The sequence below is a fragment of the Canis lupus genome, chromosome X (assembly GCF_011100685.1).
Source record: "Canis lupus familiaris isolate Mischka breed German Shepherd chromosome X, alternate assembly UU_Cfam_GSD_1.0, whole genome shotgun sequence".
Lineage (NCBI taxonomy): Eukaryota > Metazoa > Chordata > Mammalia > Carnivora > Canidae > Canis > Canis lupus.
This window is the reverse complement of record NC_049260.1, coordinates 64,830,118-64,849,784: the sequence shown is the minus strand read 5'-3', so window position 1 is coordinate 64,849,784 and position 19,667 is coordinate 64,830,118. Positions and strand designations below refer to the sequence as shown.

General features: G+C 34.3%; 1 protein-coding gene across 2 annotated transcripts in view; it reads right to left on the bottom strand.

Annotated features, from left to right (window-relative positions):
* The window catches only part of CYLC1 (cylicin 1), a 134,450-nt gene extending 118,856 nt beyond the window's left edge, over positions 1 to 15,594 (bottom strand). For both annotated transcript variants that reach the window (XR_005385970.1, XM_038586553.1), the window contains exon 1: positions 15,537 to 15,594. Coding sequence is in view for 1 of the 2 variants with exons in the window: in XM_038586553.1 (XP_038442481.1) it covers positions 15,537 to 15,553 (17 nt within the window). In the remaining variant the exon portion in view is untranslated. The remainder of the gene's footprint in view (positions 1 to 15,536) is intronic.
* Between the last annotated feature and the right edge of the window lie 4,073 nt (positions 15,595 to 19,667).

The following is a 19,667-nucleotide window of genomic DNA, read 5'->3' as shown; positions in this document are numbered from 1 at the left end:
AAATTGCACTACTATGTATTTATCCAAAGGATACAAACATAGTGATTCAAAAGAGCATATGCACACCAATGTTTATATTATCACTATCCACAATAGGGTCAATATGGAAAGAGCCCAAATGTCTATTAACTGATGAATGGATAAAGAAGCAGTGGTATGAACATATATATATACATACATATATATGTATATATATACATATACATATATATGAATATTACTCATTATTCAAAAAGAATGAAAACTTGCCATGTGCAATGACATGGTTGAAACTAGTGAGTATTATGCTAAGCAAAATAAGTCAATGAGAGAAAGACAAATACCATATGATCTCGCTCATGTGAAATTTAAAAACAAAATAGGTGAATGTAGGAGAAGGGAAGGAAAAGAGGAAAATAGAGGGGGAGGCCAAGCATACGAGACTTAACTGTGGGAAGGAAACTGAGGGTTGCTGGAAGGTAAGTAGTTGGGGAGGATATCATAACTGGGTGATGGGCATTAAGGAAGCCACTTGATGTTATGAGCACTGGGTGTCATAAGCAAATGATGAATCACTAAATTCTACCTCTGAAACTTATACTACAGTATATGTTACCTAAGATGTATTTAAATTAAAAAAATAAAGAACAATGAATTTTCTGAATGTAAAAAAATGATTACACAATTATTCATAATACTTTGAATGTAAATTGCCCAAATACTCAATTCAAAAGATGTACGCTAAGTGAATGGATAAAAACCAAGACTCCTTGGGGTGCCTGGGTATCTTAGTCAGTTAAACATCTGACTCTTGATTTCAGCTCAGGTCATGATCTCTGGGTCTTGGGATCAAGGTTGGTGTCAGGTTCCATACTCAGCGCAGATTCTCTCTCCCTCTCCCTCTGCCCCTTGCCCCTCTCATTCTCTTTCTCTTTCTCTCTATCTCTCTCTCTTTCTCTCTGTCTCTCTCGTGCATATGCACACACATGCATGCTTTCTTTCTCTTTCTCAAATAAATAAAATCTCAAAAAAACACAAGACTCATCTATGTTACCCAGAAGAGATTCACTTCAGACTTAAAGGCACATGCAGATTGAAAGCAAAGGGGTGGAAAAACATCATGCAAATGGAAGCAAAAATAACGCTAGGTAGTAATACTTATATAGGACAAAATATATTTTAAAACAAACACTTAAACAAAAGACAAAGTAATACACTGCTTAGCGATACAGGGAAAAATCCAGTCAGAAGATGTGACAATTTTAAATGTCTATGCACCCATAATGGGTGCACCCATATACATAAAGTAAGTATCAACAGACTAAAGGAAGAAATTGACAATATTACAATACTAGTAGGGAAATTTAACACACTTTTATGGGAATAAATATACCATCCAGGCAGAAAATCAACAAGGAAAGAGTGGCTTTGAGTGACACATTGAACCAGATGGAGCTAACAGATTCAGAACATTCTAGTCAATGTGTGGAATGTACATTCTTTTCAAGGGCACATGGAATCTTCCTCCAAGTAAATCAAATGTTATGCCACAAAAGAAGTCTGAATCAATTCAAAAATTTGAAAATCATATCATGCATCTTTTCTAACTATAATTCTATGAAATTAGAAATCAATCACAAAAAAATTGGAAAGAACACAAGTACACAGTAACATGCTACTAAGCAATGAATAGGTCCTACAAGAGAAAAAAGGGGAAATAAAAAAGTACATGAAGACAGATGAAGATGAAAACCCAACAGTGAGGCACCCAGATGGCTCATTCAGTTTGAGTTCAGCTCAGGTCATGATCTCAGAATCTTTGTATCAAGCCCTACATCATGCTCCACACTCAACATGGAGTTGGCTTCTTCCTCTCCCTCTGCTCTTCCCTCTACTTTTGTATTCTCTCTCAAATAGATAAAATATTTTATGTTTATTTATTTTTAAATTATTTATTTATTCATCACACACACACAGACACACACACACACACACACACACACACACAGAGGCAGAGGGAGAAGCAAGCTCCATGCAGGGAGCCCGATGTGGGACTGGATCCTGGGACTCCAGGATCATGCCCTGGGCCAAAAGCAGGTGCTAAACCACTGAGCCACTCAGGGATCCCCTAGATAAAACATTAAAAAACAAAGCAACCACAAACTACCAAAAAAAAATAAAAGGTAACTGTAAAGGAAAATTTACAGTAATACAGCCTTACTTCAAGTAGCAGCAAGAAAAATCTCAAACAATCTAATTTTGTACCTAAAGGAACTAGAAGAACAAAGCCCCAAGCCAGTAGAATAAAGGAAATAATAATAGAGGAGAAATACATGAAATAGACACAGAAAACAATAAAACATCAATTAAATGAGAACTATTTTTTTGAAAAAATCAACAAGATTGATAAACATTTTGCTAGACTCAGTAAGAAGAAAAGAAAGAGGACTCAAATAAATGTAATCAGACATGAAGGAGGAGAAATAATAACTGACACCAGAAAAATATGTAGGAATAGAAGGGAAATTATGAATCACTAGATGGCATCAAATTGAACAAACTAAAAGAAATGACTAAATTCCTAGAAGCATATAACTTTCCAAAAATGAATCAGGAAGAAATAGAAAATTTAAATAGACTATTACTAGTGATGAAATTGAATCAGTAATAAAAATAAACTTCTAACAAACAAGTGTAGAACTGAGAGATTCAGTGGGTTCTACCAAGTATTTAAAGAAGAGTTAATACCTATTTTTCTCAAACTATTTGAGAAAATAGAAGGGAAAGGAAAGAGGAAAGCACAAAAATTATTCTACAAGACAAGCATAACTCTGATACACAAACCAGAAGAAGACATGACAAAAAAATATATATCTTTTTTACCCATTCACCTAGGGACCCAAGGGATACTTGGGTTGCTTCCATATTTGATGAAATACAAGAAATAACTATAAATGTGTATATATATATATATATTTTTTCAAATTACAGTTTTCGTATTTTAGGCAAATCACCCAGGACTGGAATTATTGGATCATATGGTAATTTAATTTTCAATTTTTGAGGAACTTCCATAATGTTTTCCACTGTGGCTGCACCAATTAGTAGTCAGTACCATATGCTAAGAGAACCAGGAAGAGACTTGCCCACATTTGTGTGTGGCAATAGCCCTTGGTACCAGCTTTGGACACTGTAGTAGTCCATGACCCACCTTCAGCTCCTCTCAACCATGGTCCAAAATATCCTGGACAACACTATCTTAATGGTTACCCACGTATGAAACTTTGTTAAAGTCCTAGTTTCTAGTGAAGAAGTTATAGCACACAATTAAGTTTAAAAAAAAGGCTGCATGGAAAGAGTAAGAGGAACAGTTGGAACAGTTGAAGCAGTACAGCTTACTGCCAAAAGAGATCTTCTTGGTCTCTGATTTCTTCCATGGGGGACAGTGAAAGTGTGTGAATGCCTAGTTTCCTTAGCTGTGTGGGACAATGTCAAAAAGGTCCATTTCTCTCTCATCACATCCAGAGTATTGAGTCATGAGCAGCGTGACTATGGACAAGAAGAGGCAGAGAGAGCAGCAGATGACTCTCAGAAGGCATTAAATGAATATGAACCCAACTGTGTTAAAGACTACATCAAGAAGCCTACTCATGAGCTTCTGGGAATGCCTTTCCAATGGATCCTTAAACTGGTCCATGGGCATTCCCAAACACTGTGTGTCTCACCCATACATACTCCCATATTGTGTTTGGCTGCCTGTGCATGCTCCTGCTGGTGGTGAATGTGAGCTTTGACAAATCGCTAGTGAGAATGCACATGAACCTAACATGATTCTGTGGACCAAGAAATACCACAAACTTGAGCTTTATTGCTGCTTCTTGTGAAATAAAAACAGGCTGTCTGCACTTGTCCTCATGCTTTGCAAGATCAAGAAAATAATTCAAGTTTAAGAATTCTTTCACAAAAGGGAGCAAGAAGCATGGAGCATATATATATCCATACAAGGTCTGAGAGATCCTCAGAATTCCTAGCAGAGAAGGAAGCTATTTATCTTTTGAAGTCAATCAGTAAAGAATGGGCAAGGTGACTACTACTTCAAATATGAAAACAACATGCAAAATTTCAAGGAACATGAAGCATCAAGGATTGTAGACACCACAAAAGGATTACAGTAATTTTTCAGTAACCAAACACAAAATAATGAATATTTATGATTTACCTGATAAAGAATTCAAAATAGCTATTTTAAGGAAGCTAGCTCACTGAACTATAAAAACACAGAAAAATAATTCAAAAAATGAGGCAAACAATACACAAGCAAATTGAGTAGTTTAACAAAAAGGATAGAAAACATAAAAGAAAGAAATTCTGGAGCTGTAAAACATAATGGATGAAATAAAAAATTAATAAAGAACAAAAGCAGAAAAGATAAAACAGAAGAAAAGAATGTATGAATTAGAAGACAGAATCCTTTAAATTATTGAGTAAAATGAAAACAAAAAATATAATGAAAAATATTTAGGAAAGCTTAGATAATTTATGACATGCAATCAAAAGAATCTATTAATTATCGAAGTCAGAAGTCTTACAAGCCAGGAGAGAGTGGGATGATATATACAAAAAGCTGAAAGAAGAAAATAAATTGCCAGTGTAAACCACTCTATTTTAAAAGTTGTCCTTCAGAAATTATGGAGAAAAATAATTTTCCAGACAAACAAAGCTGAGGGAGTAAATTATCACTAGACCCTTTTTTTCCTTCAAGAAATGCTGAAAGAGGGATCCCTGGGTGGCGCAGCGGTTTGGCGCCTGCCTTTGGCTCAGGGCGCGATCCTGGAGACCCGGGATCCAATCCCACGTCGGGCTCCCGGTACATGGAGCCTGCTTCTCCCTCTGCCTGTATCTCTGTCTCTGTCTCTCTCTCTCTCTCTGTGTGTGACTATCATAAATAAATAAAAAATTTAAAAAAAGAAATGCTGAAAGAAGTTCTTCAAGCTGAAATGAAAACACTAATTAGTAACACAAAATACATTTTTATATTTAACACACTGGTGAAAGTAATATATAGTTAAATTTAGAACACTCTAGTACTTCAATATAAATATATATGTATATATATATAAAATAATAATATATTGACCACTACTTAATTAAAGTTAAGTAGTTATCAGCTTACAATAAACTATCATATTTATAAGATGTTTTCTGTAACACTGATGTTAAAGAGAAGGGAATTCAAGCAGATTACTGGGGAAAATAATAAAGTCACAAAGAAGGAAGCAAGGGAAGAAGAACTAATAAGGAAACTATAAAACAGCCAGGAAATAATTAATAAGATGTTACTTGTAAATCCTTACCTATCAATAATTACTCTAAATAAAAATGAACTAAATTCTCCATAGTCATAAGATGGTGGAATGAATTAGAAAACAAGAAATAATTATATGAAGCTTACAAGAGTGACACTTAAGCTTTAAGGACTTATACAGTCTCAAAGTGAGGTGATTGAAAAACATATTCCATGCAAGTGGAAACCAAAGGGAGCAGGGGAAACTATAATTATATTGCATTAATAGACTTTAAGCCACAAACAGTAAGGGCGGGGCAAGGTCAGTACATAATGATAGAGGTATCAATTTGTCAAGAGTATATTGCAATGGTTAAATATATAAGCAACACACACACACACATATATATGATTATTTATTTATTAGAGAAAGAAAGCATGAGTGAGGTGCAGGGGAGCAGACTCCCTGCTCAGCAGGGAGCCAGACATGAGGCCAGATCCCAGGACCATGGGATCATAACCTGAACCAAAGGCAAACACTTCAGGTGCCCTGGGTATCTAAATATATTAAGTAGATACTAAAATATTTGATGAGAGAAATAGACAATACTATAATAGTAGGGAACCTCAGTACCCACTTTAAACAACAGATAGATACTCCAGACATAAAATCAGCAAGGAATCAATTAATTTGAACTATATTTTAGGTCAAATGGGCCTAAAAAACATATACAAAAAATTCCATCCAATAGGAGCAAGATACACATTTTCCTTAAGAACACATAGAACAGGGACTCCTGGGTGGCTCAGCGGTTGAGGGTCTGCCATCGGCTCAGGGTGTGATTCTGGGACCTGGGATTGAGCCCCACATTGGGCTTCTTGCACAAAGCCTACTTCTCCCTCTGCCTCTCTCTCTGTGTGTGCGTCTCTCATGAATAAATAAATAAAATCTTAAAAAAACCATATAGAACAAGCTCCATTATAGGTCATATGAAAAGTCACAAAATAAGTCTTAACAAATTTAAGAAAATTGAAATTTTATCAAATATCTTTTCCAAACACAATGGTATTAAACTAGAAATCAATGACCAAGAGGCAAACTGGAAAATCTACAAATATGTTGGAACTCATGAACACCTAATGGATCAAAGAAGAAAGGAAAAGGGAAATAAAAAAAATAGCTTTGACATAAATGGATACGGAAACATATCAAAACTTATATGATGCTGCAAAAACAGTTCTAAGAATAAAATTTAACACAATAACTACATTATGGAAAAAAAGAATGAGCTTAAACAATCTAATTTGACATCTCAAGAAATAGAAAAAGAACAAAGTTCAAAGTTAGAAGAAAGGAAATATAAAGACTAGAACAGAAATACATCAAATACAGATTAAGAAAATAATGAAAAATATTTAAAAAACCTAAGAGCTAGTTTTTGAAAAGATAAAATTGATGAAACTTTAACTAGACTAACTGAAAACAGAGGAAAGATTCAAATAAATTAAATTATTAATAAAAAGGAGACATTACAACCGATACGACAGAAATATAAAAAGTCATAAAAAACTACTATGAAGAATTATATGCCAACAAATTTTTAAAAATAGAAGAAATGCCTGAACTTTTGGAACTCATCTAGAGTGAATCTTTAAAAAAAAAAAAGAGACCATCTAAAATGACACATAGTGAGAGTATAAGCTAGAGTGATAAACATCCTCCCAACAAAGAAATGCCCAGTAACAAAGGACTCCCCTGATGAACTGTACCAAATATTTAAATAATTAATCCAATCCTTCTGAAACACTTCCAAATTCCAAAGGTGACAATATTGCCATTTTGTGAGACATATAAAGACTGTAAAAATAAAGAAATTACAGGCCAATACCTCTATTGAATGTGAATGAAAAAAATCCTCAATAAAATATTAGTAAACTGAATTCAACAGCATATTAAAATGAGTGTACACCATGAAGAATTGGGATTCATCTTTGCAATGTAAAAATGTTCATTAAACCAAAATTAGTAAATATGCTACACCAAATAAAATGAAAGAAAAAATCATATAATTATCTCAACAGATGCAGAAAAAAAGCATTTGACAAAAAACAGCATCCTTTCATATTGAAACTCTCAACAAATTGCATATTAAGGAAATGCAGCTCAATGTAATAAAAACCATTCATTCAGGGAATATAAAAAATAGTGAAAGGGATTAAAGGGGAAAGGAGAGAAAATAAGTGGGAAATACCAGAGAAGGTGACAGAACATTAAAGACTCCTAACTGTGAAACCAAAAATTGGTAGTGCAAGGGGAGGTGGGCACGGGAATGAGGTGATTGGGTGACCTGCACTGAAGGGGGCACTTGACATGATGAACACTGGGTGTTTTACTATATGTTGGCAAATTGAACTCCAATAAATAAATAGATAATAAATAAATAAATAAATAAATAAATAAATAAATAAATAAACAAGAAAGAAGAAAGTACAGTAAGCTGGAGGCATCACAATATCAGATTTCAAGTTATATTAGAAGCTGTAGTGATCAATGCAATATGGTATTGCCACACAAATATACACATAGATCAAAATAATATATTAGAAAACCCTAAAACGAATCCACAACTATTTGGACAATTAATCTTCAACAAGGTAGAAAGGATATACAATGGGGGAAATACAGTCTCTTCAAAAATGGTGCTGGGTAACCTAGACAAAAACATACAAAAGAATGAAATTGCACCTCTTTCTTACACCATACACAAAAAAATAAATTTGAAATGGATGAAAGATCTAAATATAAGATTTGAAGCCATCAAAATCCTGGAGGAAAACACAATCAGCAACCTCTTTGACATCAGCCATAATAATTTTTCATTAGATATGTCTCCAAACAGAAGCAAAACAGAAGTAAAAATAAATAGTTGGGACTTCCTCAAACTAAAAAGGGGCACAGCAAAGAAACAATCAACAAAACTAAAAGACAGCTATAAAATGGGAGAAGATATTTGCAAATAATTTAAATCTTTTTAAATTCAAATTCATTTTATTTAATATATACTGTATTATTAGTTTCAGAGGTAGAATTTAGTGATTCATCACTTGGATATAACACCCAGTGCTCATTACTCAAATATCCTTAAAGTCCATCACCAAATTACTCCATGCTTCCACACACTTCCCCTCCAGCAACATTCATTTTGTTTCCTATAGTTAAGAGTCTCTTATGGTTATCTGATAAAAGATTAGTATCCAATATACATAAAGAACATATAAAATTTAACATAAAAAATGAATAATGCAATTCAAAATTGTGCAGAAGACTTGGATAGACATTTTATCAAGGAAGACATACACATGGCCAAAAGACACAAGAAAAGATGTCAACATCACTAATCATCAGGAAAATACAAATCAAAACTCTAATGAGATATCACCTCACACCTATCAGAATCGTTTATTTTTAAAAAAATTTTAAAGATTTTATTGGGACACCTGGGTGGCACAGTGGTTGGGCATCTGCCTTGTGCTCAGGTCTTTATTTATTTATTCCTGACAGACACACAGAGAGAGGCAGAGACACAGGCAAAGGGAAAAGCAGGCTCCCAGCAGGGAGCCCGATGCCGGACTCAATCTCAGATCCCCAGATCACGACCTGAGCCCAAGGCAGGCACCCAACCACTGAGCCACCCAGGCGTCCTTATCAGAATGGTTTAAATCAATAACACAAGAAACAATTTTTGGCAGGTAGGTAGAGAAAGGGGAACCCTCTTACACTGTTGGTGTAAATGCAAAATGGTGTAGGCCTTCTGAAAAACACTATGGAGGTTCATCAAAAAGTTAAAAGTATATTTACCCTATAATCCAGCATTTGCACTACTAAGTATTTACTCAAAGAATAGAAAAATACTAATTCAAAGGGATTGATTGTGCCCCTATGTTTATAGCAACATTATGTTTAATAGTCAAATTATGAAAGCAGTGTAAGTGCCAATCAATATATGAATGAATAAAGAAGTTGCATACATGTAATAGAATATTGCATATATAATAGGACTTATTCAGCCATAAAAGAAGATTGAAATCTTGCCATTACAATCATGTGGATGAAGCTAGAGAGTATTATGCAAAGCAAATAAGTCAGAGAAAGACAAATACTGTATGATTTCACTCGTATGTGGAACTTAAGAAATAAACCAAATGAGCAAAGAAAAAAACAGAGAGAGGCAAACTTAGAAACACACTCTTAATTACAGACAAAAAAAAATGATGGTTACCAGAACAGAGGTGATCAAGGGGAAGGATTAAATAAGTGATAGGAGTTAATGAAAGAAATTCTTGTGAGAAGCACCAGGTAAGTATTGAATCGGTAATTTTATACCTGAAACTAATACTACAGTAATTGTTAACCAGAATTTAAATAAAAATAAAAAAGTAAAAGTAAATAATCTAATTCAGAAGAGTTAAAAAAATAAAGTTCTTACAAATATATTTATCCAAGGAAATTAAATATTTTTACACTGAAAATGTCATACATTGATGAAAGGAAATGAAAACATTAAAAAATGGAAAGATATCTCAACTTCATGTATCAGTAGAATATTGTTAAAACGCTGGGATGCCTGGATGGCTCAGTGGTTCAGTGTCTGCCTTTGGCTCACGGAGTGATTCTGGGGTCCGGGATCAAGTTCCACATTGGTCTCCTTGCAGGCAGCCTGCCTCTCCCTCTGCCTATGTCTCTGCCTCTCTCTCTTCTCCCTCCCTCCCTTCCTCCCTCCCTCCCTCTCTCTCTCTCTCTCTCTGTATCTCTCATGAATAAATAAATAAAATATTTTAAAAAATACTGTGAAAATGCCAATACTACTAAATCCATCTAGAGATTAAATGCAATCCTGATCAAAATTCCAATAGAATTTTCCCACAGAATTATAACTAACAATACTAAGATTTGTATGGAAGCACAAGACTATGAATAGCCAAAACAGTCCCAAGAAAGAGGAATAATATGGAGATATTACTCTTTGATTGCAAACTAAAGCACAAATATATAGTAATTAAAACAGTATGGTACTGGAATAAAAACAGACATAGAACAATGGAATGTAATGAAAAACAGAGAAAGAAACCCATGCATATAAAATCAACTAATCCTTCATGAGGACACCAAGAACATACAATAGGTAATGATCATCTTTTCAATAAATGGTTCTGGGATAAGTGTATATACACATACAAAGGAATAAAAGTGGAACTCTATCTTACACAAATCACAAAAATTAAGTTTAAAATGAGTTAAAACTTAAACATAAGAACTGAAACTTTTCAACTTATAGAAGAAAACATAGGAAGAAAGATTTTTGATATGCCCTTGATATTGATTTTTTAATATATGTCACTAAAAGTTCAGGCAACAAAAGCAAATATAAATACATGGGACTATATAAAACTTAGCTTTTGCAAAGCAAATGAACAATTGTTAATATTGAAAAGCAGCATGTTGAAAGGGAGAGAATATTTGGAAACCAATTATCTGACAAAGGGTTAATACCCATAATATTTAGGTAACTTACATAACTCAATATTAAAAATAGCAGACTGATTTAAAAATAGACAAATGGGGCAGCCCCGGTGGTGCAGCGGTTTGGCGCCGCCTGCAGCCTGGGGTGTGATCCTGCAGACCTGGGATGGAGTTCCGCATCGGGCTCCCTGCATGGAGCTTGCTTCTCCCTCTGCAAGCTCTCTCTCTCTCTCTCTCTCTCTTTCTCTCTCTCTCTATGTCTCTATGAATAAATAAATAAAATCCTAAAATAAATAAATAAATAAAAATAGACAAATTACCTGAATAGACATTTTTCAAAGAAGGCATAAAAATGGTTAACAGGTATATTTAAAAATGCACCAAATATATAAGCAACAAAACAAAAATAAAGTGAAATTACATCACACTGAAAGCTTCTGTACATCAAAAGGAAAAATCATTGAAATGAAATGGAATGGGACAAAATATTTTGAAACTGTCTGATAAGAGGTTAACATACAATATGAGATACTCATACAACTCAATAGAGAAAAACAAATAATCAAAAAATTTTGAGTTTTAAATGTGCAAAGTAAACAAGAGAGTGGCAAATCATAAAGCAGACTTAACTGTAGGGGACAAACTGAGGGTTGCTGGAGGGGAGGTGTCTGTGGGTATCAGTTAAATGGATGATGGGTATAAAGGACAATACTTGTAATGAGCACTGAGTGTTCTATGTAAGCAACAGATCACTACACATGAAAATAACACTATACAGTATGTTAACTAACTGGCATTTAAATAAAAACTAAATAATCATTTTTTCCAAAGGAGCCACACAAAAGGCCAACAGATACATGCAGAGATGCTCAGCAAACCTAATCATCAGGGTAGCCCATATCAAAACTAGAGTGAGACATCACTTCTCATCCGTTAAAATGTCTCTTACCAAATATGAGAACTAAGTGCTGGTGAGGCTGTAGAGAAAAAGGGAACCTTTGTGCCCTCTAGCAGGGACAAATGTAAATTGGTACAGTCAGTATGAACAACAGGATGAGGTTCTTCAGTAATTAAAAATAGAACTATCAAATGATACAGCAATCCCACTTCTGGGTATTTATACAAAGCAAATCAGAAATCAAATCACTCTATAAAAGATTATATATATATTTCAGCCATGAGAAAGGGAGAAATCCTGTCATTTATGACAATAGAGATGGAACCTGAGGGCATTATCTAAAGCAAAATAAATTAGGCAGAAAGATAATACTGTATGATTACGCTTATATGTGGATTGTAAAGAGGCTTATTTCACTGAAACAGTACAATGGTGATTCTCTGGGGCTGGGTAGCATAGGGGAAATTCAGAGATGTTCAAAGGGTACAAACTTCCAGTCATAAGATGAATATGTTGCAGTGATTATAGTTAACAATGATGTATTATATACTTGAAATTTGGTAAAAGAGTAGACCTCAAATGTTCTCATCATAAAAAAAGAAATGGTAATTATATGATGTGATGGAGATGTTAACTAATCCTGCAATGGTCATAATTCTGCAATGCATATGAACCTCAAATCATCACATTGTACACCTCAAACTTACACAGTTATATGTCAATTATGTTTCAAAGAAAAAAGACCAAAAAATGAGGATACAGAAGATAAGTTAATTATAGGAGGCATATCCTTAAGTAGTGAAGAAAAATCCAATGCCCAGTGTTATGAGTTGAATTATGTCTCCCATAAAGATACATTCAAGTCCTATCATTTAGTACCTGTGAATTTGACCTTATTTGGAAACAGGGTCTTTGCAGATGTAATCAAGTTTAAATGAGGTCATACTGGATTAAGATGGGTTCTAATTCAATATTTGATGTTCTTATGAGAAGAAGGGAATTTGGACACTGACACACACAGACAGGGAGAGTATGCCATGTGATGACTGAGGCAGAGACTGGGGTGACGTATCTACAATCCAAGGAATGCCAATGATTGCTAGAAACTGCCAGAAGCTAGAAGAGTCATGGGATACATTCTTCCTCAGAGCCTTGAGAAGAAGCCCATAATGCTGCCATCTTGATTTTGGACTTTTAGTTTCCAGAAATATGAGACAATAAACTTCTAATATTTTAGGCTAGCTAGTTTGTGGTAATTTGCTTCAGCAGCCCTAGGAAACTAATACAACTTAAGTTATATTTAGATATGAGCAAGAAGAAGGTTCCTACTACAATAGGAGGAAGGCAGAAAAAGGGATTTAAAGATACACATAGACTAGTATATTTAGTTGTGGAAATAGTGAAAATTTCCCTTATTTTCCTCTAATAGCCAAGAGTGGGGTGGAAATCTATTTAAATTTAAGAGAAAAAATATAAGAAATAGTCATCTTAAAGGAGAGATTTGAACAGATGAGTGAAGTTTAATAGCATTGCCAGATATCTTTAATGGCCCACTTGCAGTTTAATATTATAAATTAAGCCAATTATCATGGTTACAAGGTTTTCCTCAGCCATATTCAACTTGCAAAAGTGCTACTGGGAAGTAATGGGGAAGTTGGATTTATCTAAAATTAAGGTTTTGTCAAAGAAATGTCAAAGGGAGAGTGGGTAAAGGGAATTGAAGTTGTATGCAGGAAATTATTTGTATTGGTTCACCATTAGTCTATAAGAACTTAAGATTGGTGAAGATCTATAAAGGGTAAGAACAGAAGTAAAGCCATAAGGAGAGGACTAATGAGCAATAGTTCAAAGGTAGTAAAATTAATAGTAGATCTTATAGGGGCAGAAGAATTGTTGGAGTGGGGATATTAGTGGTACCTAAAGCAGTGGTTGAAGAATGAAATGTTTGAAATTGAGATTTTGGAGAATTATGAATAGGATTGAGCCACTGAAATAAAATGGAAAGCAATATAATTTGAGAAAATAAAGTCAAATAATCAAGATGTTGGGATATGGAATGATTACATCTTAAAATCATCAGAGATTAAGACGAGAGGTAATGGCAGTGGGCCAGACAGAAAATCATGGCAAAATAAAGGGGATGACCTGGGAGTTAGTAGATGAATATAACAAGGAAAGGTATCAGGTGAGACAATCTGATGACATGAGATTCAAAGGTAGCTATTTTTTAGGGAGTAGAGAATTAAAATGAGTTGGAAATACCATTGAGGAACCAAGCATATATCTATTGCACCTCTGGATCCAGTGGTAGGAAAGGACATGGAAAGGAAAATATCTCCTACTCAAGAGGGCCTCAGGAGAAGCAGTGTATTTGAGAAAAAGCCATGTTTCAGAGAGCATGGATATCATGGATATCATTCATATAGGAGGCAGAGGAGGACATAGAAGATTTTGCTGATGACACTGTTTCAGAGATAGTGCCCAATGGTGATGTAATCCTGAAGCCTTTATGATGTAGGCAGCATCAAACGAGAAATGTCTTTCTAAAAACACTAGGAGCTCAATTTTCATTTCTCAATCAAATCATCATTTTTCTTTCTTCCACGCTGTATCGAAATTTCTGATTTTAAAAGTAATGCATACTAATTGAAAAACATCTAAACATCACAAAAAAAAGAATCATTTAAAAAGGAAAAATTATTTTAGCCTAGTTTAGTTTTTTTTCTGTAGATTTTGAATTTCTGAGTCAAAGATTTTCCAGATTTTCTTTTCATAAATGAGGTTGTGCAACTTTTTATGTTTACTGGTCATTCACATTTCTTTTTCTATAAAATACCTATTCATAACTTTCAACTTTTTATGTCACCTTAAGAGTATCTTTCTTATTGATTTTATGTTTTTTTAAAGATTTTATTTTACTTATTTATTCATGAGACACACACACACAGAGAGAGAGAGAGGGACACAAGTAGAGGGAGAAGCAGGCTCCATGCAAGGAGCCTAAGGTGGGACTCAATCCCGGGTCTCCAGGATCACGCCCTGGACTGAAGGCGGCGCTAAATCACTGGGCCACCAGGTCTGCTCTGTTTTTTGTTTTTTTTTTTATATTAGATTGTACCATAAGAAAATTCCAGTTTTGTAGGTAAAAGATGATTGAATACTGACAATCTCTTGAGGTTCAACTTAATACACATGGCTATTAGCTGGTGGCTCCAAGTCAATATGGTCTATATTATCTTATTTTTCTTTATAATTTCAGCAATATTATTTTAGAGGAGATCAGCTTTCAAAATAAAGACAAACATTAAAAAATGTGGCCATGAAAGCCTGTAGAAATACTATTGTTTAATTACATATTAATAATATTCATTATTTACCTAATGATTCCTTTTAAAATTCAACTCAGTATACTTTCTTTTATTGGAAACAACAGTAAATCTTCTTTTTTATCAGACCTAAAGAATGGTCTGATTTTCCTTTACATAAAATTAAGTCCATCAAAGCTGTATAATAAAGTCTTACTACATTGTTTCTTGCTTTACATTTTAAATACCTTCACATACATTACTTCCTTTCTCCTTATAATAAGATGTGATTATCAGTACACATACACATGCACACACATATAATTGTTAAGACTATCAGCTATTTCATGAAAAATCTTAAAGTATCTAAATCTCAAAGCAAAACACTCGAAATATTGTTGAAAACTTCATACCTATGTCTAAAATTTTAATCTATAAATGAAATTCCATAATAGAAACATTACTTACATTAAAAATATAAATATGTTGCTAAATTGAGCATGTTAGTCATTAAAAATACTAAAAAAACGTATTAAACAAAGTACTTACAATCTTGGAAGAGACATTTCCCCTGCCTGTATGTTACCAGGACTTTAGCATTGTAAATTCAAACTGGGAATGTTGAGTGATGACATCATAAAGAGATTGTTAATAACAGGAAGTTGAAGGGAAAAGACAGAGTAATTATATTTTACAGTGCATAGATGCTTCTGAAATCCATTCCAAAATTGTAACTGTGTTTAAATACAATTCCGAGATTCTCAGAAGCTCAAATTCTCTCAGCTTGATCTGAGAGAATTGGTCATTTTTTAAATGATTGAATCTATTTGCTTGTTTAATAAACATCTCATTATTTGATATCAGACTATTTTAACACAATTGAGCATGCACGTGTGTATATGTGTACATGAAAGGGCTATATGGACTGAAAGGAAAATAAAAGAATATAAACACTTCTCTATTAAAAGCAACTTCAATCTTGTACATTTCCTTCATATTCAGACTTCTCCCCATAAAGATTATATGTATGTTCACAGTAATATTTCCTTAAAATAAATTGAATATAGTTTCTTTTTAGATGTGTAAATTACACAAAGGTACAAGGCCTATTAAAATAGTACCAACTCACCTGAAAAAATGTTTTATTTCTCCCAAAATAAAAAAAATATTATTATATATACACTTATGTTAAAAACCAGTTGTCAAATGCTACTTGGTAGGAAATTTGCAAATATGAACTTTTCAGGATATAAAATGAAAACTCATGCCATAGGTAAGGATATGTACAGGAAGAAAAAAATATCTTGAATGTGCTCTAGATAACAAAAAAATGAGTATCTTCTTGACCCCGGGCAGAGAGGCAATTCATTAGTCATTACATTTGTCACCACTTTTTGTCGTTACTTTTTTTACTTATTTTTGGAAGTGATTTTTTAATTAATTAATTAATTAATTAATTATGTATATTTTTATTGGAGTTCGATTTGCCAACATAGAGTACAACACCCAGTGCTCATCCCTTCAAGTGCCCTCCTCAGTGCCCATCATCCAGTCACCCCGTCCCCCTGCCCACCTCCCCTACCACTACCTCTTGTTTGTTTCCTAGAGTTAGGAGTCTCATGTTCTGTCACCCTCTCAGATATTTCCCAGTCATTTTCTCTCCTTTCCCCTTTAATCATTTTCACTATTTTTATATTCCCTGTGTGAATGAAACCATATAATGTTTGTCATTCTCCGATTGACTTACTTCACTCAGCATAATACCCTCCAGTTTCATCCACGTTAAAGCACATGGTGGGTATTTGTCGTTTCTAATGGCTGAGTAATATTCCATTGTATACATATACCACACATTCTTTATCCATTCATATTTCGATGGACACTGAGGTTCCTTCCACAGTTTGAAAGTGTATTTCTTATGTAAAGCCTTATTTCATTTTTAGGAAATAAAAGGAAAATGTGATCAAAGACACCAAGTAAATTTCACTTGAGCGGTGCTATGCGATCTCAGTATCCTTCCATCAGCCAAAAAGTCCATCAAACATTATCTTCTGTAGAAAAGTAATACAAAACCATTTAATTTGTAAGCCAAAAATTGATCACAATCAATAAAGCAATAAAAGGAACACTATGTCTAAAAAGACCTGAAAAATGTTTCTACCCTAGGGCCCAGTAATTCTAGTCTACTTAGGAATGCATCCTGAGTAACTCATTTCAGCAGAAAGATGTTTATTATAGTTTTACATGAAATTTTAGGGGCACCTGGGTGGCCCAGTGGTTAAGCATCTGGCTTTGGCTCAGGTCCTGATCCCAGGGTTCTGGGATGGAGTTCCACAACAGGCTCCCCACGGGGAGCCTGCTTCTCCCTCTGCCTTTGTCTCTGCCTCTCTCTGTGTGTCTCTTATGAGTGAACAAATAAAATATTTATTAATTTTTAAATTTTGAAGCAGTAATATCTATGAAGATTTAAAGCTATAAAGTATAAATGGCTTGTTTTAACTCATTTGAAGAGTATGCTCAAAGTTTTGTTTATTTGTACATATCATTATTGATTTGAAATTTTAATCATAAGGAAGAAAATTAGTGGAAAGAAGAACCAGAGAAGGGCTTTATAGTAGGAACTAGGAAAGATCTAGGGCTCAAGTAGAATACATGACCTGTACAGTCCCCTCATCAAGGCAATACTGAGGCTTGTCTCCTCCTCTCTTTCCCTTTGTCATATCTCTTTCCTTTTTCTCCCACCTCAGAGCTTTCCCGAATTGTCTTTTAATGAGATATACAACAGGGAAGATTGAAAGCATGCACACATCTACATTGAGATTTGGCTTGGGTTCTGGACTTCTCTCCAATGACCTTGAGCTTTGAAGAAGAAAAAATAACAGTTTCTTTTTTATTTTCAGTCAACAATTTCTGTCTTTAACAACATTCACACAGAGACTAACAGGTGATTACACATTCCATTGAATCTGAAGCCCCCATACCACTTTCTCCCCTATCTTGGTCCTCTCTGCCACTCTATCTCCTTTATTTTTTCCATAGCTCTGATTACATGCTATATAACTTATTTGTTTATTATTTATTACCCACCACTAGAATATAAAGGCCATGAGGGTGGGAATATTTGTTTTATTTACTGATACATTTCCAGTGCCTAAAATAGTGCCTAGCAAAAATAGACACTAAGATATCTTTATTGAATAAACAAATAATACCTATAATTTGGAACACCTGGGTGGCTCAGTGGTAGAGCATTTGCCTTTGGCTCAGGTCATGATCCCGGGGCCCTGGGTTGGAGACCATCATTGGGCTCCCTGGAGGGATCCTACTTCTCCCTCTGCCTACATCTCTGACTCTCTCTGTGTCACTCATGAATAAATAAATAATGAAACTTAAAAAAAATAAAAAATAATAAATCTATATTTTTATTATGTAAGGAAATGTTAGATATCTCAGGTTTTTTCTTTCACTAAAGAAGCATCACTAATGTCTGTAGCCAATGAAAAACTAACATTGAGATGATCAACAAACTGCCACCTACTAATAATGGGACTAAGCTGGTTATTGATTTTGAGCCAAAATTTGTGACTCTGTTCCATTTTCATTTTGCACTGTTCCCCTGCTGTTCTGGTGGTAAGGGTGGAAGTGTTTTGAAGGGATCTGCTTGGAAGTAACATATTAGATTGGAAATCAGGAAAACAGTGTTCAGATGTTGACTTGTCATTAATCATATAGCCCTCGATAAGCCGACTAAATTTTCCTTGGTGTTTCAATCTGTAATAGGGACAGACAGAATAGCTAGTATATCTGGGATGACACAGACTGTTAAGGATGTAAGAGGGTAGTAATCAAGTGATCAAGAGCTATATTCCACATTTCAAAAACTGAGATTGTTTGCATTCTGTGTTAATATATTTTATGTAAATCATTCTGAATGCTTTTGCATGTAAAATATTGATCCAATAAGGTAATATTACTATTTCATACTAAGCAGATATTCTGGTTGACAACCATATGTAATGAGAATAATTGTTAATAATAAAACTTTATGGAATTCAGCATTTAAGGTAAAAAATAAAATCTAAAAAGGCCCTTCAGCTCCTATTCCCACGATTATAAGCTCCATTTGGTTAAAGGAAGTCCGGTATCTCCATCTAGTTAGAATGGTAGTTCTCAACTCTTATTATTTTTCATTTTTAACTTAAATTCAATTTAACAATATATAGTATAACACCCAGTGCTCATCCTATCAACTGCCCTCCTTAGTGTCTGTCACCCAGTTACCCCATTCCCCCAATGACTTCCCCTTCCACAACCCTTGGTTTGTTTCCCAGTTATGAATCTCTAATGGTTTGTCTCTCTCTCTCTCTCTAATTTTCCCCATTCAGATCCCCTCCCTCCCTTTCTAATCCCTTTCACCATTTCTTAAATTCCACATATGAGTGAAACCATATGATGATTGCCTTCTCCAATTGACTTGTTTCACTCAGCATAATACCCTCCAGTTCCAGACATGTCAAAGAAAATGGTGGATATTCGTCTTTTCTGATGGCTCAGTAATATTCCATTGTATATGTATACCACATTTTCTTTATCCATTCATCTGTCGAAGGATATCATGGCTCCTTTGACAGTTTGGATATTGTGGACATTGCTGCTATGAACATTGGGGTGCAGGTGCCC